The 24476-nt window shown below is 40.8% G+C and overlaps 1 protein-coding gene across 1 annotated transcript in view; it reads right to left on the bottom strand.

The window, feature by feature from the left end:
- Nucleotides 1-24476, bottom strand: part of ADCY5 (adenylate cyclase 5) — a 220636-nt gene that overhangs the window by 65714 nt on the left and 130446 nt on the right. Inside the window, exon 3 of the mRNA XM_069780958.1 lies at nt 20498-20619. Within this exon, the coding sequence (XP_069637059.1) occupies nt 20498-20619 (122 nt within the window). The remainder of the gene's footprint in view (nt 1-20497; nt 20620-24476) is intronic.

The raw sequence follows: 24476 nt of genomic DNA, 5'->3' as shown, positions 1-24476 counted from the left end.
ATTTCTGGGAAAGACAGACAAAAAAAGTGGAGTTATCATTCATTTTATAAGTTTTTTTAAAAAATTATTTCTGTTCAACTTTGGTTGAAAAGTACCACAAATTGTGTTATAGGGTAGAGGTGAATACTTTCCTAAGCTCCTATTTCAGCTGCTATTTCCAGCAAGGACTGGCTCAAGATTTCATAGCTGTACAAGGCAAGCTCAATTTTGTGCCTGTTGCCCTACGTGGCTCATGACGCTGACAGGGAAGAAAGATGATAAGGAGCTTGAGTAGCTTCCAGATCCTGCCACCCTCCCCTCTGCTTAGGGACCAGCCTGATACCTGCCAGCTCTCGCCCAAGCCCCAGGCAGGGGAGCAGGAAAGGTGGATACATGGACTGGAACATCCCTGTGCTGCTGGGTCTTGCTGATTCCAAGAGCCCAGGGCTGATGGGCAGCACAGGGCAGGCTGAGGCACACAGCTCTAGCTGCTGCTGCCACTGGGATACCAGCTTCTGCCTGAGCTTGGCCCTTACCAAAACCACCACCACCACTGTGGACTGTGAGACCTCCATGAGCAGGATGTCTAGATGCTTTTTGCAGAGTGCTTCGCATAACTGCAAAGGCAGAGTGAGGTGAAACGGAGAGAGGAGCAGCTAAGATGCAGAGCCAAGAGGAGAAAATTCCCAAAGTTCTGAGCTCAGCTTTCCCATTTTTTGGTCTGTAATGCATTCTGAGAATAGTTAAGATACACACAGACAGGCAGCTCAGGTACCAGCAGAAGCCTCAGTGCAACAACCCAGAGATAAGCAGTGTGAGCCTGCCCAGCTTGGGCTGCTTTCATAGCCTGTGCTCAGGTCCATCCCACTGCACCTTGGGTCCTACCACTGCAGGTCATTTAAAACTAGCTCCTGTAATTCAGGTGATCCTTGCTGTGACTGCACTGCTAACATACCCTAAGGCAGAAGCATCACAGGATCTTTCAGATGGCAAAGGATAAGGTTCTTAGCAAGAGTGTGGGAAGGGGAGAGGTCTTGGCAGAAAGCAAAGAACCACCTAAGGAGTAGGAAGAGCTTAGGACAAGGTGGGAAGCAGGAAACCCACATGAGACATTTAAAAACCACATGCAACTACAGAGAATGATTTTGAAGTACAGCCTTAAATGTCTGAAGATAACAGAGTCATCAAAGGAGGGACAGGACACAGCCAGGTTTCCCTGCAAATGCAGGATTATTCAAAATGCTAAATTAAATCATCAGTGCTTCTAACGTAAAAACTAAAAACCAGTAGTGTTCTATTTCAAGACATGTGCGTGCCATGCACGCCAGCCACAACATAAATCAGGCAAAGCAAGAAACACAAACCCTATCACCATCACAACGGTAATGCCAGTCATGAATATAAACACCATGTGTTACTGGAAACCAAACACCACAGCCACTGCATGGGAAACATAACAAAACCCCAGACTCAGTGAGCTTTAATGACTTATAAAAACAGTGAAGTGCATCTGACTGCATGTGAATCAAAGCCATGGTATTTTACTGCAACGAATGCCACCTACAAGAGAAGAAAAAGTTAATGTACCATAAAAAAATAATTATTGTTCACTAAATACAAGCATTAACAAGCAAAGGTGTAACAAGAGAAAGCCATTTGCTGTAGACACAGTCTGCCCTTGTCAGTGAATTCACTAGGCTAATGGGTGAAGACAGTGTCTCAGGGTGCTACTGTCATTTTACAACACCATCCACTGCTGTTGGTGTTGCATGTCATTAAGTCATGCTATGAAAAAGGAAGAAGAAAGAAGAAGGACAGGTTGGGATGAAGATGATAAAACACTCACTTGAAGGGCTGGGTCGAGCCCCTAACACCAAACTAGGCTTTCACAGAATCACAGAATGGTTCAGGTTGGAAAAGACCTCTGGAGGTCATCTTGTCCAACCCCCTGCTCAAGCAGGGCCACCTAGAGCTGGTTACCCAAGACCATGTTTAGATGCCTTTTGAATATCTCCAAGGTGGGAGCATCTCTTGAGCAGTTCGGTAAATGAGTCAATTTTTGCACTTGGACATCTGTTTAAAAGCCAGTTCCCCACCAGCACTGCAAGCCCAGAAGTTATTTTCCAGCTCCAGTGGCATAAACTGGTATTAAGTTCATCTAGAAGTTCCTATAATAGACACAGCATCAAGATATACCCAGTTTCGGTTTCCCAGCTATAGCCACTTGGGGATGGGATGACTGTGGGGGTCTTCTGTGTGGTCTCTCTTCTATCCACCCTATGCACAGAAGGGATTTCAGCTTCCAGAAACACTAAGTGAGCACATTCCAGAATGCTCTTTCCCTCCTGAATTTAATAGCAGCAACGACAAAAGGACAAACCCAAACAAGCTGAGGACAAGTTCACAGCAGTGGCACAGTAACCGTGGTCAGGCAGCATGTCTAGGTAAAGCAGCACAAATGTGAGCAAGGGCAGCAAAACCCACCTAAGGAGGGTGAAGTGACCCCCACAGATCACCGTGCTGAGTGTCAGCCCAGTGACTGGTCCAGCAAAGGCTGTAAACTACTTCCAGACTAACTCAGGTCTCAACAGTATATCAGCCTTGCTCTCGAGGGATGTCTATGCGACAGGCTAAGGTCTTAGCCTTAGAGATGCAAAAAAACATTCTCCAGAACAGCAGGACATCAGACAGACCAGAGGTTAAAATATTTCCTTTTCCTACAGTCATGGAAAAAAAAACCCCAACAGTAAAAAGATACACTCTCTTTCCTAAACTTATATGGTCATTTCAGAGAAGATCCGTTTGGTATTGGAAATCACTATTGTTGCAAATGAGCCCTGGCACTTCTGTGACACATCAGCTGTCACAGCTCCCCCTTGGGAGGTGGGACTCCGCCATGCATCGTGACAGTGCTCCATCTTAAGATCAGTCATCCTGGCTCCCACTTGCTCAAGAGGGTGAGAAGGCACGTATGTACACAAATGCTGTGATAAGCAAAGCAAGACTTTAGAAAGAGAAAGAATAACACAAAACAGGAGGAAATACACACAAACCCCCTACAAAACCAAAAGCCCAGAAAACGTGTGAGCCTCCTCACCGTTTTCTTTACAGCAAAAGAGAGAAAGCCTCCTGTCCCTCTTCCAAAGTAGCCAAAAATGTAAACCAAACCCACATCCCCTGTTTGAGAAGTTCACTCTGCAAGACCATACCAACTGAAACTGGTAACAGAGTAAAAACTGACAAAGAAGCAGGAGACCAGATGGCTCTCAGAGACACCAGTGGCAACGTGCAGACTGCCATCCGCAGAGCCACTGCATGACGACAGCAAGGCTCATTGCAAGGATATAAACTGCAGAACCCTGCTTTTACTTGATTTTCCCATGTTTGCTCTCAAATGAGTGTTCCCGGAGGTTAGAACTGCCTGGGGGACTCAGCTGGAGATGCACATCTCCAGCACAAACTCTCAGCGTTTGCGGTTGCAGCTCTGTCTACGTTAGCAATGTGCTCCTGGGAATGCCCTGCTGAGAGTGTCTGACCCTGCTGGCACTCAGGAGCTTCTGAGAAAAATGGCACCATACTTTCCATCATGGTCAGTGCTCCTCACCTTGATGCCTGTGGTCTGTCTTTCACTGTCAATGCAGGAAATGAGAAGAAATTAAGATCCTGAAATCACCAACTAAAAGGGGAAGACTGCACCAGTCATACAGGGAGAAGTTTTTCCATGACCTTCCCAGGTGTGCAGTTTACAAGCATGAGTAGCAACCCCAGTTATTGGAACTTAGTTATAGCTAAGCAGCATCAGTACTCATTTTTTATTTTAAACATGAAAAGCTTGCTACCCTCTCCCTCTAAACATCTTGAGTTAAAAGATTTTCCTATTTCAGCAGGCTATATTTAACCAGATTGATTCTTCACTGGAAACAGGAGTAATAAATAGCTTTTTGGGAAGAAAAACTATTTGGGGAAGGCAAAACAAATAAATATAGCTATGCAGTGGCTACCAGCCAAACTATAGGTGGAGCATGTTACGGATGTCTTTGGGATGAGTGGAAGGAATTTTATTACTCCATCATTGCAGCCAAATTAGATGCTGCTGTCTGTCGAACATAAAAAAGAAATCCAAGCGGCCTAAATGAGATTTTGGTTATTAAGAAGGAGGGACTTTGGACCTTTTTCATGTATCTAAGAAGGGACTGATGGGAATGTGGAAATTTTTCCAATCATTCTGGTCAGGGGCAAAACCATATAAGTGAGAAAGATGCCAAATCTATTCCAACCCCAAGGAAGTTTAGGAAGGCAAAGTTGAAGGATATACATGGCCTTTTGCAGAAAGGCGCAAAGGAACCATGCATACTGCTGACCCCGACCATGTGTCTTTGCTTTGGCTCCAAGCAAGCCCAGACTCACCCGGGTCTGCCTGACCAGTGCAAAAGAGCTGGCAGGTCTGTCCAAACTGGAGCTGGATCCAACCCACACCAAAATAAATCTCAGATTCATTTGTCCCACAAGACAGCCTGAAATCCAGAACTGCATATAAAACAAAAAGGGAAAAGCCATGTTATTTTCTGGTTTTCAAACTTCAGGCATGCTTTTCACTTTGAGCATTCTTGCAGTCTGTTTTCTGGCATTAGAGCAATCTCTGATGTCAAAATGCTGCCAAAAACCAACAAGAAGGAAGACAGAGCTAAGAGAATTCTGCAGGAAGGGACTATCCATTACCACCACAGCTGTAGGAGTCTGGCACTATTCCTCCCTGCCCTCCTTCGAGAGAATGGCTTGCAAAAGTGACTGAAGTCACAGAAGCAGTGCAATAGGAAAGAGAAACAACTAAAAACTCAAGTATTAAAACAAAAGACAACCTGTTGCATAGAGGCTGTGTGCCAGCAATCAATCAGTTGTCAGAGAAGGCAACAGAGTAATAAATTTTGGCACAGGCCATTAACAGTTTCATACGTATATCCTGGGTCAGGCACATGGGATAGAGATCAACTAAGTTGCATCTAACCAAGTTTGGGATGCTTTCTGTTACATATTGCTCAGGTCTTTGTCTTTGATGGTGAAAGAATGAGCTCTTCATAGCTGTGCAAACGGCATTCAATCTGTTCTTCCCTGGTATCATGGATATTCAGTGAAACAATGATGCTTTTGTACTCCATACCCAAAAAGCTGCAGTAATTCTGCATGCAGCTGTCATTTCAACCTAACCTTACTTCTTCCTCACTCTCTCCACTAGCTTCCCCAGCGTCCTGTCCTTTTGTCATTTATTTACTCTGCAATTTTGGTAAGTCAGGGTTTTCCCTCTGGAAAGTCACTACATAATGAAAACATTACATTGGTATATAAATGTCATAATTTAAAACATTAAGGAGCAACTATGCCTTTCCTATAGTTATCTTGTTTTCCCAAGGATAGAAGGTACCAAAATATGCAGACTGTTTCATGGATAAGCTCCGAATGGACAAGTGATGTGATGTTCTGTATACACAACTACCATTCACGTTTGGGAGCTTACTAGATCAATAAAACTGAAGTGGCCATTTGCTGGGAAAAATGATTGCTGAAAAATAGGAACACGAGTCTTACTGCCCTTTTTGGAACAGTCAAAATGAGTTGACTCGCTGCTTCCTGATTTCTGTACTTTTAAATGGAATCGAGCAGTTGTGTTTTTAAAATGACACCGAAGAAACTGTAAAGAGAAATGGACCCAAAGCATATAGAGAAACTTAACTGTGCACACTTTGTAATGGCCATTTTTCTGAGAAACACCAATGCAACATCAGTGAAGAACTTTAAAATGAAGATATAATCCTTTGTTAGTTATTTTGAGAGGTAAAATGGCTGGCCAAAGAAAATGGTACAGCTCATTAACTGAGGGATCAGCTTGTTATTAATTAGTAAACAAACCTGATAATAAATTTAATAATAAAACACATGATGTTTTCAGTGAGAAGGGAGATTGGCCATAATTTCAGAATTAAACGAAAAGGAAAAAATCCTGCAGGAAATTGAACTCGTTATCTGGTTATTGTACACTACATTAATATTCCTTACCTGATAAGAACCAGTAATTAATAGCTATCCTCAACTCACGAGTAAAGTTCTCCCAACTTTATGAGGGCTACAATTTAACGTTAAGGTGTTTGTTTCCTTTTTAAGATGTGATTTATCATCACATCAAAATTGATCAACGGCACTTGAGCTGACATCTATCTTTGGTTCCCTTTGGTGACACAGAAAACTCCAGCTGCCATGGAGAAACAATGTAAATATAATGAAATTCTGTACAATCAATATAAGCAGTAAAAACACTCCCCCTTAAAAGGCAGTATAGTTCAGCTCACTAAATGAGTATTTCTATGCAAAGATCATCCTTGAACAGGGAATATTAAATTCTACACACCTCTTCAGCCCCTAACATACCTCATATTCCAAATACTTTTCATATGTCCATTATTTCATAAATAGTAAGCAGTGTTAAATCTACTTTATAGCATTCAGATTATATACTGTAATATCAGAAAACATTAACACCACTTTTGTTTTATTATGCTGGTCAAGATACTAGCTATCAAGACACCTTGAGCCTAATCTTTGACAGCCCATCATTTGATTCTGTGATCAGTTACTTAGTTGGCTCCATCTCAAATTTCTTTCTTTATAAAATAAAATGGACCATTGCCATCTCTACCTTCTTAGGCGTATGAAGTCTTTGAACTGGCATTAAGCAATTGTTAAAATGTCATTGGTGCTAGAAAAGCAACACCACACTATTTTGCAGACACAGCAGCATGGTATATAAAGAATATACATAAAGGGGCTCAGGGTCATGTGGGAAAACCACGGCAAAGCAGAAATGTGAATCCTGGCCTCATGAATCCAGGGAACATCTACACAAAATCTTCTCCTGAGACGCTGGAGCAGGGAGCATGGTGAGGCAGGTCTGCCCACTGCATACGTAAGTCTTTTTAACTTTCCACTGAATCTCCCCTGATTTTTGCAATCAGTGGTTTCTTCTCATAATGAAGCAGGCATATAATTTTAACTTGATTTCAAGAGAATTACTGTAATTGGCACCACCAGAATAATAGATCTGTGTATAACGAAATGGCTTTTCTCATGCATTTTCCATTGGAAACTTTAATTTCTGTGTTAATGTATTAAGATATTTCACTAAGCCATTTGCTTGCTACTTTCAATATTCACAAAATATCATCTCCAAATGAAGTTCCTGTAAACAGTTATTAGTTTACCAGTGAACCAATACCAATAAAATCAATAGAGTCTGATCAGATCTTTTCTATAGCATAGAAAGCCACCTTAGAGACCACTCAATATATATATTATGGTAGCATGTCTCAGACCATAAAAATAAGAGGAACGTTACTGTGTCAGACCTTTCTACATCTATGCAAAACCAGTCTATCTGATTTCTGCTTACTTTCTATGCCACTACAGTAGCAGCAATTTTGGCTTGAAGACTAAAAACAAAAAAATGAAATAAAGTGCCTGGCATTTGAAAGGACAGTTCAGTTCAGTTCAGAACAGCGGGTGTCACAACTTCAAAACACTTCTGCATATTCATCTATTATATATACACCGTAAAACTAACCACTACTTCAAGCAAGGAGTGAAACTGGAGACACAGCTTGCTGGTGTCCCAACGTTATGGTGGCCTTTCACAAAGCTGCATGAAATGGAATTAAAGTGCCACGGAAGACACATGCCCATCTGAAGGCTAACACAGCTGGCAATAAAATTGTGGCTAATGAGTCACAGGACAAACAGGTTGGGACTTTCCCCGTAGGCGATTCAAGGAAGCCAGAGCTAAATTCACTTGCAGAGCAGGAATAAGTTTGAACAAACTGTCTTGTGAAATATCTTACAGAGGATGCATGTTAACAGCAAGACGGCTCCTGTCCCTAGCACAGATGCAGTCAGGTTTCTAAACAGATGCTTTGCATTAGAATAATTTGCTCTTCCAGATAGGAGTAGTCGTGACTGTAGTAAAGTGTTTCTAAAACAACCTATCTGTGCTCTCCCTTGGGGGACTGTACTGTAACTGCATGCATAAATGTGGTACAAGTTTCCAGCATGAACAGGTCCCATGGCTGTCAGGCAGATCCAGAGTGATGGAGACGGAAGCAGAAGGAAACGGAGCACGCAAACAAACACAAACCGTAAAGATCTTTGAACAAACTGGAATTTGCAAGATGCACAAATAGCACTAAGGCAAATAGCAGCTGTGGTATTTGATGTTTGTGTAGTTGTTTTTAATGCTTCTGTAGTTCAGATATCAAGAGATGATTCTCTATTCTTAAGTACCAAGCCACTCTCCGGAAGCCTGAAAATGCTTAGCACAGCTACTCTATTTCTTATATACCACAACAAAAAAACTTGCAAAGGAGCTGGATTCTAAAAGCCAGTGCAGAGAAAGAAAGAAAGGGGGAAGAAAAAGCAGCAGCCCACACAGAATCAAATGCTGGTAGGCTCAGCGCTAAATAGCAGATGATTCTCACTGAATAACTGCCCTAGATTTTGCAAACAATACAGGGAACAAAAATAGAAATCCATTTACATATTGCTGTTAATAACTTTATTTATAGTGTCACAGCTAGAGCACAATAACTGCAGCCATGGCTTAACTTGAAAGCCATTCACTGTGGAAGAGTCAGACATACTATTTTCTCAGTCCTTATGCAACTGAAAAAAAAATCCTGTTGACAACAGCCAGTCACCAGCATTCTTACGAAGAGAACCAGAAAAAAAGTTAACAGCCGTCAAAGGCAAAAGCAAATCATGCCCAGGATCCCACTGGCCTCTGCCCCTCCTGGTTATTTCAGACATGCTGTGGTTAATCAAGGACCACTAAGACTAGAAAATCCAGCAGAAAAATTTTCACTTCAGTTTGAGCCTCATGATAGCATCTTACAGGAATACTTGACTAGGGTTGGTTTTTTTGGTTTGGGGTTTTTTTCTTTCTTTGGGGGGGGTTGTTTGTTTGTTTTGGTTTTTGTTTGGTTGTTTTGGTTTTTTTTAATTAAGAAATACAGACAGCGCTCAGACTAAGTCAGCAGCTCCAATAAAAAAGGATATGTGCCCAGCATTTAAGAACATCCCTACCACATCCGCAGTGCCTGCTACATGACTGTAGCCAAATCTCTGCTGGGAGTCCACATTCCTGCCAGCTAAAATACTACTGGCCCGTCACAACAGACTGGCACATATTTAAGGAACAGAAATGTACACAGAAATTTGTATCCTTGATTTCTTAGTATTCTGCAAATGCCTGCTATATATAAATAAATGGAGTGAGAATGCAAACAAGGAAACTGTCTCTTAAGACCCTTTGCCTAAGAAGTGAGAAAACATGGATCTCATTTTTCCTCTGCCTGAATCCAGCCTGAACCGGACAACGGGCTATTTTGGATGGGGAATGGGGGTGCCCTCAGGACCTGCTGCTGCAGCTGCTCATTATGTATAAAATACTCAGGATAATTAGAGGCAGAGACAGAAAGCGTCCTGCTCTGCCCTGCTGATTACAGCATGCTCTATGACATGGGACAGTGGGATTCAAGCCGCTGCTCCAGTGTTTGATTCTTTCATATAAAAAAAATGAAACAGAGTTAACAAAAGAGAATGAGGACACCTTCTTTGGTTAGGGCCTCTCCTAGGAGATGTGGCCTCAAACGCCCTCTGGCACATGGGAAAACCGAATCCAGATAACCTACACTGGCATGTGGGTCGAGCCTCTGTGCTCCCAGATGAGCGTGGCATGCCTCGCCACTCGTGTCCCTTCAGATCTTCAGTACCTCTGTGTTTAATTTTTTGCCACCTGGAATGTTAACTGAATTAATTAATTTCTCTGGGTTTTCATTTTAGTGAGGAACAGAAAGATGCCCGTTTGGTGTAGCAGCCCAGCCGAAATGTAGTGCTAATTCCCCCTGCGGATACAGCTAGCAGTCACGAGAAGTCCCCAGCACAAAGAGCGCATGTGTTTGTGCACACTCCCTGTTTGTTCCTTCTGCACAATTCCTCTGCAGCGCAGGCAAGGTCTAGTCGTTAGGACATTTCTATAATGGGAGCCAGGCATTTCTGAGCTCTAATCAGCCTCACTACCAAGTCAAATTAAAGAAATCACTGTCAATCTCAGCCTCACCATTCCCCAGCCTTAACCTCTCCCTGTGGGGGAGAGCATGTATTTAAGTGAAATACACAGATCTAATAAATGCTAATGGGGTCCATACTGGGCTTCTGCATTACAAAAGTGTAGCCCTGGATGATTCTCAGCAGATGTGCCATTTTATAGTGGATGAACAAGTATTTTCATCCTCCTATGCTGTTCTCAGAATCAGAAGTCCCCTCCAAAATCACACATTTCATCCTTAAACACAGCTTTAGTTTTGTGCAGTTGTTCTCCAATACTATTTTCTCTCTTTTTTTCCCATTGTTTTTAAGTTTTCAGAGAAGACACCATTTTCAATTTACTCTTCCCACCATTACATACTTCCAAGGAAAAGGAGCTGAGTAGGTAAGTCACATATGCAATTTCAAGGTTTTTGGGCTTTGCAAGAAATTTGTAATTGCTTCCGATTTCAATAACAAAATCTTACTCAGTTTCCAGCTGAAAATGACAGAGTACTAGATCTTAAAAACAGAATATCATTTACCATTTATATTCTGTAACACAACTTTGTCTCTACATTAGACCTGTCATCCTAAACTGTGACCTGCTGGCTGCTATTCTGCAGAAGGGAAGATTCTTAAGGAAGAAAGGCAAGGACGACGTGGGGTTTTTCTCCTTTTTAACTGAAACAAAGTAGAACTATTAAATCAAAAGGCCTCTTTTTCTCTTGACTGGAAAGAAAAAGAATCTCACAAAGGGGCTTACAGTAGTTTTGAATGCAATCCAGAACAAAAGGTTCCAAATGAAACAGAATAATTATACTTTTATGGATCTGCATTTGGCTTCTGTTGAAGCCTGATCTGTAACTAGAATTGCTCAAGTTCTCCTGAGTAGAAGCCAAAGTTTTGTTTGCTTTGTTCTACAAATTGATTCTTATTAGCTCATTCTTTGGAAACAGCCGCAGCAGAAAGCAGCAGTGCATTGGTGTGTGTGCTCCCGGGACTGGAGGCTCTCCACCAGAACTGCCATGGCACATAACTGTCCACTATCTAAAACTGTATGCATCTGTTTTCCATTCTCTCATCTCCTTTCCTCCAGTCATTACTAACAATTGCTAAATTTGCTCCTTGCTTTCCAAGGCTTTTCGGTCTTTCCTGTCTTTTTGCCTAATTCCCGCCCCCGCAAATATCCCATCAGCTCTGTGACATAGGTCTCTCATCTCCTTTGTGATCCAGGATGTTACAAAGCACCTCTCCAAATTGCTACTGCATTCAGCGCTGATGTATGGGTCCGCCAGGCCTTGGACATAACAGAAATTAAGTAGCTGTCAGAAGAAGGAGGGTTGTCCTAGTAATCTCCTATCAGCAACACATTCCCCACAATGAGTAGGAAATGGAGCCAGTGTATTATCAGGCTCTGCAAAGAATCATGCTTAAAGTTAAAAAAAACCCACCCAAACCAACATCAACAAAAAAACCCAAACAAATGAGCTGACATGGTGGATCAACACACTGTCACTACTATCTCTCCGCTGGAAAAATTCCCCACTGCCTCACACATTCAACCTTCCTCTTCACGTGGGAGGGCAAGTTGTGCTTCCAGATGCTCTGCACAGCTACTGGTAGGGACTAACAGGCGTTTACAGATGATCTTATAACTGAACAAAGCCATGGTCATGCAGTCTTCTGCATGCCGCTTACTGAGGAGATCTCTGCAACAGGAGGCTAGGAGAGAATATTTTGCTGATAGTTACACAGATCCAAGTTTCACAACTGGTCAATGCATTAGGTTTTTGGGCTTGGGGTCAACTCTACAGAACTGGAATTGAGGGGGCTGATTTCAAATCCTGATCATCCTCCTATATATTTAAGGGATTCATGTAGGAGTTTGGCTCAAACAGGGACATGGTTACTGGTCCAGAACATCCTTAGAATTTCCCAGTGCCTTCGAGAGCCTCAGATGTTTGCCAAATACACATACAGCAACCACAGACAAAGATCCCTGCTGGTCATGGTATCAGGGAAGATAATACCTATATTCCTGTATGTTGTTTGTTTTTGAAAGCTTATCACACATACAATTCTTTCCAATTTCTGAAAACTACCTGCAAACTTCCAAGTCCTCAGAACCTACATGGTCTTACAAATCCTTATTCCCACCATTTAAAACTGTGTGCATCATTCTAGGCCTTTGTAACAGAAACAGAAATGGACACAGAAAAATCTCAATTTTCTAAAAAGAGCACCTCTATCATTCCACAAGACCAGTGCCCTGCCAATGCGGGGGGGGGTGTGTGTGTGTGTGCTGAAATTCATTTTATCTCTTTGGCCTTTGGCCTCCTTTTCTGTTTTGTGCAGTCCTCTGTTGCTTCTTATTTCTGTTAACTCTGTTTCTGAAGTGACCTGTTGTTAGCCTGGTTTCTTACAGAAACACCATTTACGGAATTATGCAGTCTGCACAGTCAGTACCAGCCTCTCCGTAACTTTTTAACCACTTAGTAACACGCAAAATTAATAAAAAAGAGGAAGTTCAAAAAATATACTATGACTTTCAGTTAGCGCACAACGTAGACTCACGTTAGCAGTGCGCTAACTTGAGTCACAGGATACCAGACCACTTGAGAAGTCTTCTCCACTAATTGGTTTCAGCTTTTGTCTCATCTTCATCATTTATCCAGTGTCAAAATATTTATATAAACCAGTAAGAACAGATGCACAAATTAGCAACAATTGTTGATGGATATAAACATAGTGTAAGACAATAGAAGTTAATCCATCCCCATCCAAAACTGTGCCTCTGTTTTACAGCTTCTGTAAGAGGGCTTTAAATAGTTCTGCAAAGTTGAGTACCTTACAGAATAAGAAGTTGAACTGATTTTTGCTTTTCAGTCATTATAGTCTAAGGAGGAAGCAAAAAGGTAGGATGATTTTAACAAGAACCTCTTCAAGTGTTATATAAACTCAATGTTCTTAAAACCACTTTGCATGTTAATTACATAACAAAGTAGTTCGTTAACCAAAATTTAACCAAGTCTTTACAAGAGGAAAGCAAGTCTGTACAAGCAAGTCTTCACAAAAGTAAAGTTTTGGTTAGAGAAGACTCAATTTTTCTTTAAATTTTTCTTTAAGGTTACTTCACAATAGAGAAGAGTGGGGGTGGACTAGTTTAATAAACATAACTTGATTCATTTTTTTACTGTAAGTTTGATACATTTGTTTTTACTACCAGGCCAATCAGCAGTCCAACTTACATTTTTTAAAAAATTTCATTTCTTTTTAGTACTATTGAAGAAAAAAGGGAATCCAAATAACCTTCGTGAGTTAAAATACTGCTCTGTAAACTTCTTAAGGCACCTTCATTATTTTCTCCAAATTACTATTCACAGTATTTCATCATTAAAACATCTAACACTCTTCAATCCATCACCCTGTGAACTTCACAGACCCTTGTGTAAACTCAGAATAGCAGGGTGTGAATTATACATCACAGGCCCTTCCTAATTGCTGATGGCTTGCTGGTGGCTGCAGATCTGCAATCACCTGGCACGCTGCACTTTTGGGATGTTATCTTTATTACAACACATGTGTTTAAGCAATGCATCCAGCGGGGTACCTTGCAGCCAGTTATTTTTCTGTTTTGTTCTTCAGAGGGTACAAGGCTCTCTCATACCCCTGAAGACACCAGGAGTTCCCAATAGGGACCAAGATCACAATATATTTCCAGTTCAAAAAGAAAGATCTGCAGACAGTCAGATGAATACTTAAACAAGTTAGCATGTATTTGTTCTTTTTAAAGGGTGCTCTGCACGTGCACAGAGGTAGATTTGATAAAATATATAAACCTGCTCTATTCTTTGGCTTAAAAGTTTTCAAGACTGAACCATGACGCACATGTATTGAAAAGAGGAAGTGATCCTGGGTTGAAACACACCGTTTAATATTAACGGTCAGACTTACTGCACAGTTTTGATGTCAAGTCCAGGCTGCAAAATAAGCAATTCGTTTACACATGGATTTTAGCTTGAATGCCTTTCTCCAAAAGGCACTGATTTTTCCTCTTAAAAACAACAAATTGGCTAGGAAGAGTTAAGCAATTAGTGGTAGTAAGAGCAGAGTAATTCAACTTCACCCGTGGGGGAAACCTACTTCCACACTTCCTAAAAATTTATGCTAACTTAAAAAAAAAAATCATTAAATTAAAAATTTATCAAAAATTAAATCAAAAAATTAAAAAGCCAAGGTTCGCTCCAGGCAGACACAGGTGAAGTTCCCGGGAGCTGGCTCTTGACAGGGAAACAGAAGAGTTCTCATGTAGGTAAAATTCACTGCTGTCATTTGGGGAAAGGCGTGGGAAGGCTGATCGATTCCTACTCACTTTTCTCAACCTACAGCATCAATCAGAAGTTACGGCAATTAAATGCAGGGGGCCCCTGAACCCACATGAAACCCACACAGCTTCCCCCCACCTACCTGCAAAAATAACCTTCTACTCCTTGTGGGCAGATGCCTCAAACGAAGAAAAGGAGGTAAGAGATCTTGCTAAGACTTGATGCTGAGAAACAACAAACCGACCCATGAACACATTTTGGGAGGAGATCAAAGCTCACGGACTGGTGGGGAGAGCAGTACCAGGAAGCAGGACATGGATAAAACCTGCTCTTGGGCTTCTTCCTGCTTAATGCTGCTCCTCCTCATCTTCAAACATAAACCATCACTTGTCATTCTGCCTCCCCCCAAAAAGGGGAGAAGACAAGGAGGGAGATGGATTATACAGCAAATATTAAAAGCAGTTACTGCTCCTGCCCTTTCCTGGCAATGAGGCTGTCCATAGAAATTAAAGCTACATAAACTTTGGCTGTGATGACAAATTTGGGGAACCTTTGGAAATATCCATGGAAGAACTGTTAGAAATTTATACACACCATACTGTAGTTTTATTTATTAAAGATGGTAAAATTAAACTGGTTTCTGCTTAGCTTCAATAACCTCTCATGAAAAAGCATGAAACCTGAACTGGGATGAGCTCCTGAACAAAACCAGCCCATTGGCATAACTACGTCCAAAGGCAACCCACTGTCTGACCTGGGCTCGGTAGGATATGCCTCATCATAAACCCATTTAGCATTTCAAAAGGCACTGTTAGCAAGCCAGAAAAAACAGCCTCATGCCTATACTCACCAACAAGAATATACCACTAAGCAGCACATCGCTTTGGCGAGCCACAGCACTAATATGTCCAGTTACAGCTGTATGCCGGGAATTCTACTAGCTGTGATCAGAGCTCAGCTTTGTACTACTATTTATATTGCTAAGTTCTTTAACACCAAGAAACATTAAGACTAGATGTCCTGTATGCAAGGACAGTGGGAGGAGGAAGGCAAATGATGTTTGCTTAGTTGAAATTTTCACAAATTTCATAGCAAACAATTACAAAGCACCTTGCAATCTAGGAATTTAACACACTTCTTAAACAAGTAATTAAGCATCACAACACCTATAAGGTGAAGAGGTTAAGTTGACATGGCTGGTCTGAATATCCTGACACTTGGCCAAAGTGCAACTATTTGGTCATTTTTAAGGGGAGAATTTTTGGCATTAGAACATAATTAAATTAGAAAATGAGTTAAAAATGTTTTTCGTTTACAAAGCGAAAGCAAATGGACTGTTTCATTTCTGCAAATGGTTCAGTTCAAGTTGTCAAGATGTTTAAAAAACTCTGAGCTCAGGTTAATGTTGTTGAGTACATGATTCATAAGAATTATGTGAAGGGGAGAAGAGAGGAAACTGTCACTTTCACCGCGCTTGGATGTCAGCCCTAAAATAAGCTTCTTGAAACAGTTCATCAAAGGAATTTCAATGACAAAGCCAACCTTTATCCCTTCACAGAGGACTTCAAACCTCCTTTTATAGCACAGAGATTACTATATTTGGCCAAACCTAGATAACATTAAAGCCATTATCACTGCAGTGAGATACTATAAATAGCAATAGTAATGTAAAACATTTAAAATTCTGCCTGGGAAGCATGATAGATAAACAATATTATCTATGCGTATTTTAGGGTTTATCTATCAGACATAATTTCATTCATGATAACGTGAACCGATTTAGTTACATAATTCACCTTGTTGTTTACACAAAATTACTTGCATAGTCTTGGGAACTCCTTTCCTGATTGCATTTGACAATAGACTTTATATTTAACACACACATATGTGGGAAAGGTCAAATCATGCTCTGAGGTTCTGGATTTGTCAAAGTTAATTCTCATTCAACACATCAGGATGGGAAACAGTTTCATTCTCTGTTAAAAGGTTCTGTTCATTTGCATCAAAAAAGAGTGTATTAACCCCAAACCTCTTCATCTTAGTTTCGTCATCACTCTAAATTCTTCAGAACAACATAATCCTGAAACAAATTTTGTTGCCAAAAATTGACAGGAAATTATATTTTCACTGTGGATATATTAGTCTCTGAACTTTACTTTCTATAACAATAAGCAGGAGATTATGAACTCATTCACAGGAAGTCCTGATAAGGCTCTAAAAAGATTTGCTTTTACCCATTCAGGTCAGAAAGACCACTGTATTTTGCATAAAAACATCATCTTTCCCCGAACAGAGAAATAGTCCACCCTCTAAGAGAAGTGTAACACAGTAAGAAATACCATGGCAGAACTGCCCCTTATTAAAGGATCGTGGCTGCCTTTTACAGACCTACTGCTGGCACCTGAGGAAGATGTCTTTTCTACATAGGTTTTAAACTGACTTTGTTTTTCTTAAAAAAAAAAAAAAAAGCTGTGTGTAGCCTTTTTAAAAAGAAAAAAAGAAGCATGTAACCTAGTATGTAAAACTAAGCATATCTCAGCAGAACTGGTCATTTAAAGACTCCTCATTTTAAAACAGAAAACCCTCCCCCCCAGTAACTTCACATAATTTTAGAATAACATTTTCTGCTGGTAGAGTGGTTTGGGTTTGTTTTTTAATTAAAAATAGAGGTGGTCCCAAAAGCCCAGACCAAATCATCCCTGAAAATTAAAATATTTAATCTTGTCTGGAATAGAATTTAGTAAACCAATTCTCCCACACAAAATGTCAAACCAGGCTAAGTGCACGAGGCTGTGTTCCTGTGCCTCCCGAGTTCAAAGGGCCAAAGTTAAGCCCGGCTGGATGGAAACCTCGAGTGTCAGTGCGGCTCATTATTTCCACATTGACTGGGAAATCGGTGAGAAACCTCACCTTGAAAAATCCAGTAAAAATGAAGACCTCAGGTTCCAGGCATTATGATGGCTACCAAACTTTTAAATCAATAGCTAATAAAAATTCCCATCCCTTATACTTTCATTTATAATCTAACTTTTTAACTAATCTGGGAGAGTGCGAAAAGAGAATCGCTGAATACAGCTGATGGAAGAGGGAACCCACACCTCTGTGCAGACACACGGACCTTCCCACTTCTACGAACTGCGGAGGAAATGCTCCTGCTCATAAATCATCAACAGGAAGCCAGATTCAATGGCTGGGCACAGCACCCTTGCACCGACTTCACATACTTCTCAATTGCCTTGACACAATAACCTTTAGCTCGTAAAAACTGAGATCTTATGACATTTTTGAATAGTGACAAAACCAAAACAAAACTGCTTGGAGCATTCTCATCACAAAAGCCTCCCCTTGAGCATTTCCCCATGAAAAGTAAAAAGCATGCTTGCTTTTACTCAGCCAGCTCATTAATCCACTTCATTGAGACGCTATCCCCCACCACCAGTGTGTTTCTGTGTGCACGTAAATGCTTCAAAATCATCCACAGTCATCCCACTAGAGATGGTTTCAGTGCACCCAGGCAAGAGCAAAGGCTCCATGCTGAACTCCTAGTGTGAAATGAGTCATTTGTTCCAAATCATGTTTCCTTTTTTCAATATTCGTACTTAGTTATTCATTTCCCTGAAGTACATGAAGATGAGATGTTCCTAAGTTACCTTCTATTTGCTCTCAGTGCATATACTATTTGATTCCTATTTCTTACTTCTTTTTTCCAGCCTTTTCCATTATCTCAGTAGGCTTTGATTTAGGACCTCATAGGCACAGAGAACAAAGTCCATACTTTGAGGAAGATATCATTTAAGTTGTTTCCCCTTGCAAGATCTTTTGAGACCTCAGCCTCCCTTTGCACTGGAGACAGTCAGCACCTGCAAGGGCTTGATTCCTAAACACTCATTATCATGAGGAACAAAGTTAAAATTACTTTTAGGCTGCAGAAGATAATATATTACAGAAATGTTCATATTATTCAATAAATATGCAAGATGTGAAAATTAAATGTTTGCAAGCTTCCTGTTAGCCACCCATCAGGACAGTCCAAGGAACTGATTGGTGCATACGTCCATTTTTGTATACATGTTTCACCTTTCACGTTACTTCACAGCCATAACTGAAAATCATAGCAAACTGTTTTCTCTTTCTATAGTCTGGGTCATGCATCATTTTTTGTTGTATCTTTTGCAATCTCCATGTCTCCATACCAGCCATTATCTTTGGGCTATTTTTTCCAATCATAATCGTTCTGTCAGATTCCCTTCTCCCTTTAAAATTGTTCATTTGTAAATTTAGTTTATTATTGTTTGTTTAGTTTTTGTTTATTTAGTGATATAGTTAAAATTTCAAATAAGTATCATCCTAAAGAGATAATCAACTTTACTAAGATTTGACTGTACTGAACAACTTTCAAACTTGCAAGTAATGACATATGGAAATTGATGTGAAAAACTACAATACCATACTGACCAGTCTCATGGCATATCTAATGAACTGCATTCAGTTAGAATGTCAAGCTGACCTTTGAGTACTGGAAAAAAGTAATTTCTCAATTAAGAAAATTCACAAATGGCGTCTATCACAAGAAATTTACACACCTTCTTGAACAAGCTCAGTGCCATTAAGGAAAAAATGAATGTAAAGACACAAAAGCTAATCTAATCTACTGTAGCACTCTGCTTAGAGCACTCTAGATGGCCTCTTCCCCTCACCTTCATCACCATATGTATATTCTTTATTTTTCATCACTGAACCATTATTGTCTTTGATATCTGATAATGTTTTTCTCTTCAGTATTGCTAGTGGATCTTTATCTGTTTAATGAGTCAAACCAAAAATATGAAGCGCTGAACTGAAGTCCATCCAAGCCAGCACACAGACTTGCCCTGATTTCAGTAAGTTTTATATCAGATTCTACATTCAACAGTGATCAACCTCCTCCCAATTTCTGCTTGTACATTACCTCTCCCTGCTACCCTCAGTGCTAAGGAAATGGCTTCAAATGTTTTAGAATTTCGTACGAATTTCACTGCATCAGCTATTGGAGATTATGCAGGGTGCAGTATATTAGAGATGTAAGAAATCCACCTCTATTTGTTGAGCACCAAGTATCAGAAAATATAATTCACCAACATACTTAAAGCTACACAAGAGAGAAGGCTATGCAAGCAGTTTACAGGAAAACCTCCTGTTGGGAGGGGAGATGGACAGGGGAAGGAGGGAAACTCTATGTCCCCAGTCCCCGTGTCTCAGCAGAAGTGTTTATAGACTGACAGAGCTGTTACACAGTTCCAGGACCTGGTTTAGCAGAGACATAAGTGATCCCCAGAGACGTCAGGTACAACAGCAGAGGTAAAATGAATCAAGATTAAGTTAAATTTAACTTTGTAACTTCAGCCCATAAAGATATCAAGCAACTAAAGTACAACTCTATTGCCTCTTCCCTGGGAAGTGGACAGTGGGAATCTGGTGATGTTCAGAAACTCATGGGGCTGGACTACCCCACCAACATGGACTAGGTTTGATTTTGCATGATTTGTCAGAGATCGGATATCGATTTCTTCTGCTCATCCAGGTAGACCAAGGAGTCTGGGTGACTGAGCTGTCAACAGCTCAGTCAGTAACAGACCCCCTCCCTGTAATTCCAAACTGGCAGAGACCACTCCAGGTGATCTTAACCTCAGCTGGGCTCTGCAATTCACCCCATGGAAAGCGTTGCCAATTTTTAACTTGCATCCCATCATGGCTTATCAGAAGGGTGCTTGTAACTGTCAAAAAATAACTAAACCCAAATATACCACCTTCTCAAAACCACTGAGACTCACCCCAGGAAAGGAAGGGGAAAAAAAGAACCTAAGGAAAGAGAGCAGTCAAAGTTTCTTCTCAAAGGAAGATGTTGCAGGAATGTGGCAATCCTCCTCCTGTCCTATAAACAAACTTTCAAAAGTCAACTGATGACACTTTTGAGTCTTTACGCTTATTTGGACTATGTGTCACTGTCATCTTCATCCTTGGGTATTAAGTGCCAAGCACTGGGAGGGGCCCTCCTCCCCAGCAGCTGGGAGATGGGCTGCTGCTCTTACCTGACATTGTCATGCTTCTGGATGTAGATCTTATGAAACATCATATCTTCCTGTTTGGCATTAATGTCAGCTTTCATCTCCATGGCAACATGTCGAGGAAGTACAGAGAGCAGGAGACGCTCCTGTGGAGTCAGACAGATGAACCAATTAAAACACCTGCTGCCCAGTTAACAAACACACTTTGTTCCTTACTGGGGAGAAATGAGTCATCAGTTTGGTGAGAGATGAGTACAACCAAGCGAAATGGTTTCCATAAACCCAGCAACTGATCCCCTAACAAGTCATATGCAATTCTGTCCCAACATCACAATAAGAATTCAATTATTTTAGAAGAAAAATTATAATTTTTCATCCCATCTGCAGTGGGCTTGTAATTCATGGTTGTCAGTTCTTGCAAAGGAAGGAGCCATGCAACTCAAAAAGTGCCCGTGCACCATTCTTGGAAGGACTCTGACAAATGATACTGTCTGACCTCCCACACAGCCTCTCCACACCACCGTGAAGTCCTCCTTCACTTAACACCAGAGGACTGATATCCCAACACCCTTGGGCACCATTTAAAATTCCTTCCTTTCCTATCTAATCATCTAAGCACATTCCCCAAACAGGCACAAACCTGTTCTTAGCAGCTAAAAAGTCAATAGGAATGCCCCGATAAAACTAGCATGAAAAGTTAGCCCAACTATACAATGCGTTATTATACTTCTACACTTAAAACCACTATTAGTGCCCCATTGCATTAAGCCCTGTAAACCCACCCACTCACCTACAAGAGTATTTTCAGTAACCACCTCTGTCATCAACAATTCATGGCTCTCCACCCTCACTTGGCACTTTTATTTACTGATAATAGCTTTAGTGTGACTTTAATAACATTATTTTTTAAGCTCTTCTGTATATAGTTTTGCGTGCTAGGCAAAAATTAGTTTCATGACAAAATGATGACTTTCTGGTAATTTTCCTAAAAACTCACACAAAAGCCTGTGCTTGTTATTATTCTAAATTTGGTGGCAATTTCATGCAGAAGCTATAGATTTAAATTTGCAGGTAATATGTGCTCCAGGGATGCATTTGTGTATCTCAGGTGTTCTGAGAAATTCTGCCGAGACCTTCATTTTATTCCCATTCACACCCCTCGCAGGTCAAAAGAAGTTTTTGCTATGGCTGAAGAAGGTGGGGAGCATCTCCTTTGGGATCAGCTCCACTGTGGTCCAGCCTGCAGGCAGTGTTCTGGAAAAGCTAAAGAACCCCAAATGCTTGTGCCGTTCTTGTCTTTATTTTTCTTTACCTGCAGTGAGCAGAGGGAAGAAAAGGGCCTTCCTTCCTGAGGACAGAAACACAGTGTGGTGTAAACGAAGATCCCTAACCTTATCTAACAGCTCATTACTTCTCAATGACACAGGGAACAGTAGGGCTTAAATGCAGTCCTGACTCAGAGGGGTCAGCAATCCTGTACCGATTATGTCACCAAACCTCTTGCCCGTACTACAGTTATAGGCATGTTCCTCGTTTCTAATTCCTAGTTTTAACTGAAAGTTCCCCATTTATTTCTTCCTCTAAGGAGAGAGAGGAACTTTGGGGAAAACAGGAAGATGAATTCACTGGAAACGTGCTCAGCATGCTCTGAGACATTTTACAGTCTGCGGCACTGCCCAGTATTTCTATTTTTTTCCCCTTCAATGTGTACCTTAAAGAGATTGATTCTTGCCTCCAGTCTCTGAAGAGGTAGTAATAATACAGAAGATGACATGTTGGAGGGATTTCTATCTCCTCTGCTCAAAACTGCAGCAGTCCTGACAAGATACTTGTTTTCTTAAAGTACTCTCACCTTCACTAGCATACTGCAGGTGCTAACAGTTACATATCCACTTTTTTTTTTAAGAAGATCATGAATCATGCACATGTCCTCAGGCTTCTGTCAGCTGTTAGTGTACTACTTGAGCGCAAAAGCACAACACACTTATATGCTTACCAGAGTAACTGGTGTATATGCTGTTGTCATTTGCATATTATAATAGGCATCCTTGAATGTGTGAAAGCTGCTATTTTACATGTGATTTTACACATCCTCTAAATAACTCGGAGCTTAATGGGAGGTTCAGGGGCACCCACAGGATTGGAACATTCCCTGTAGGCACATGAGCGTGGAGGCATGGTTTTTTTTACTTGCTTGCAAAATAGGGACATATTCAGGGGACCGAGTTTCTCTTACTAGCACTCCAAGAGATTTTCACGTATATTTCTGGGTAACTTTTGCTTGAGAGCCTCCACCCTTACTCTTCCTGACACCATAGGCACTTGCCAGATTAAATCACCAATATTTTCAAGACACCCTGAGATCTCCAGGAGATGAACTAACACCACTCTGAACTATCACCAATTGCAGAATAAGACAGGCTTATTGCGTGAAACAAGTGCATGTTGCACAACATCCCTTCATGCAGCAACTAATTAGGAAGCTGAGCCATGTTACAGACTTGGGCATTATCTTTATTCTGTTTGTTGGGAGCATCACAATCACTGAAAACAACCTCTGAAGCTAACAGGAGGAAGCTGTAACAAGTGCCTTTGTAAAGCACAAGCTATGTTAAAAGACCTTCAAAACAACAAAATCCTTACGTTTTATTTCAAATGGAGCACAGAAATTAAAGTCTCCACTAGAGTACAATTTTAATTTTGCTATAACGACTAGAAAGTACTGCAGCCCTCACTGTAAAATCACTTATAATGCACCAGTGAGATGACTGGGACTGCTGTTTTACAAGTATAACAAGGCAGCATTCTGACCTGATAAAAAAAGCAAGAGCAAATTCATATATAATTCTCACTTCAAAATAAGATGCAAGTATAGTTCCACTGAATTATACATTAAACAAATGCATCCCAAGGAGCACTAGTCTCTAGAATAGGCACAGATGAAAGAGTACAATACAGATCTACTCTGTTTACATACATACACATAGATATATGTATAAGTGGGCACACACATCCCTACAACGACTCTGTACTACATAGGAATCTTACCTATTTATGTCATACTCTCCCAAGACTACCTCAAATCACTAAAATATTTAATGTCTTATGACTATCCTTTTGCTCTCAGGTTTAATAACACTTATTTTTCACCACAAGTTAAGTGATACAGAGATGAAAAAGAGAAGGAGTGAACAACTTTTCAGAGACAAAAGACAAGCAATGCTAGAAGTAAAATTGTGTAGTCTGAATAATGCATCTCTTACTCAAATCCTAAGTATTTGCTCACTATGGATTGTGGAGAACACCTGTTTTTTCATCCAAGAGTATTTTATTCTGGGCAAGCAACAGTGATTCCTGTTACGGCTCTGCCCTAGGTGATCTCAAAACAAGAAGTCTCTCTTCTGCATTGGGCATTCTGGATTTTTATTTACTTTCTTGCTAATTTTGCGTGCTGGTAGATGCTTAATAAAGGAAAAGACATATTCCTTTGCCGGAGATAATATGCTTGCCTTTAATAGAGAACAACACACAGGAGCACCATCAGATCTCCAGAAACAGGCAAGCAATGATAACAGTGTTGGGCTGTGCAGTTGTCTTTCCCTCCACCCCTGTTTGGAGACCGGCTCTCCCAGATACAGGCTGAGCTGCCTTTATTTGTGTCTGCTGTCACCTCAAGATTATCTCAATGCATTATGCATAGGGATGCATCTGAACTGAACCTGGAGATCAATGTCAGTGCAGGCTGTAGCAGCAAATAATCTTATTAGGAGTCCCCAGCTGCCAGGAGCCACAGTTACTGCTGGAGGTACTGGAGGGTACTTCTAAGTGACTGGCTTTGACCCATGTTTTTCTGATGTCCCGGCTTTCCTCTGTATGGTATATTTTTTCCTCTGGGGAGGGGGAGAAAGAAAAAGCATAAAGCTAGAGCATTTGTCAGGGCTTTTTTCATGAACTACTTCTGACATAAAAGCTCCTAAATCCAGAACAGCACAAGCATGTGAGC

This window comes from Haliaeetus albicilla, chromosome 4 (genome assembly GCF_947461875.1).
Source record: "Haliaeetus albicilla chromosome 4, bHalAlb1.1, whole genome shotgun sequence".
In the NCBI taxonomy this organism is placed as follows: domain Eukaryota; kingdom Metazoa; phylum Chordata; class Aves; order Accipitriformes; family Accipitridae; genus Haliaeetus; species Haliaeetus albicilla.
The sequence above is the reverse complement of the archived record's forward strand: the minus strand, read 5'-3'. Positions and strand labels throughout refer to the sequence as shown.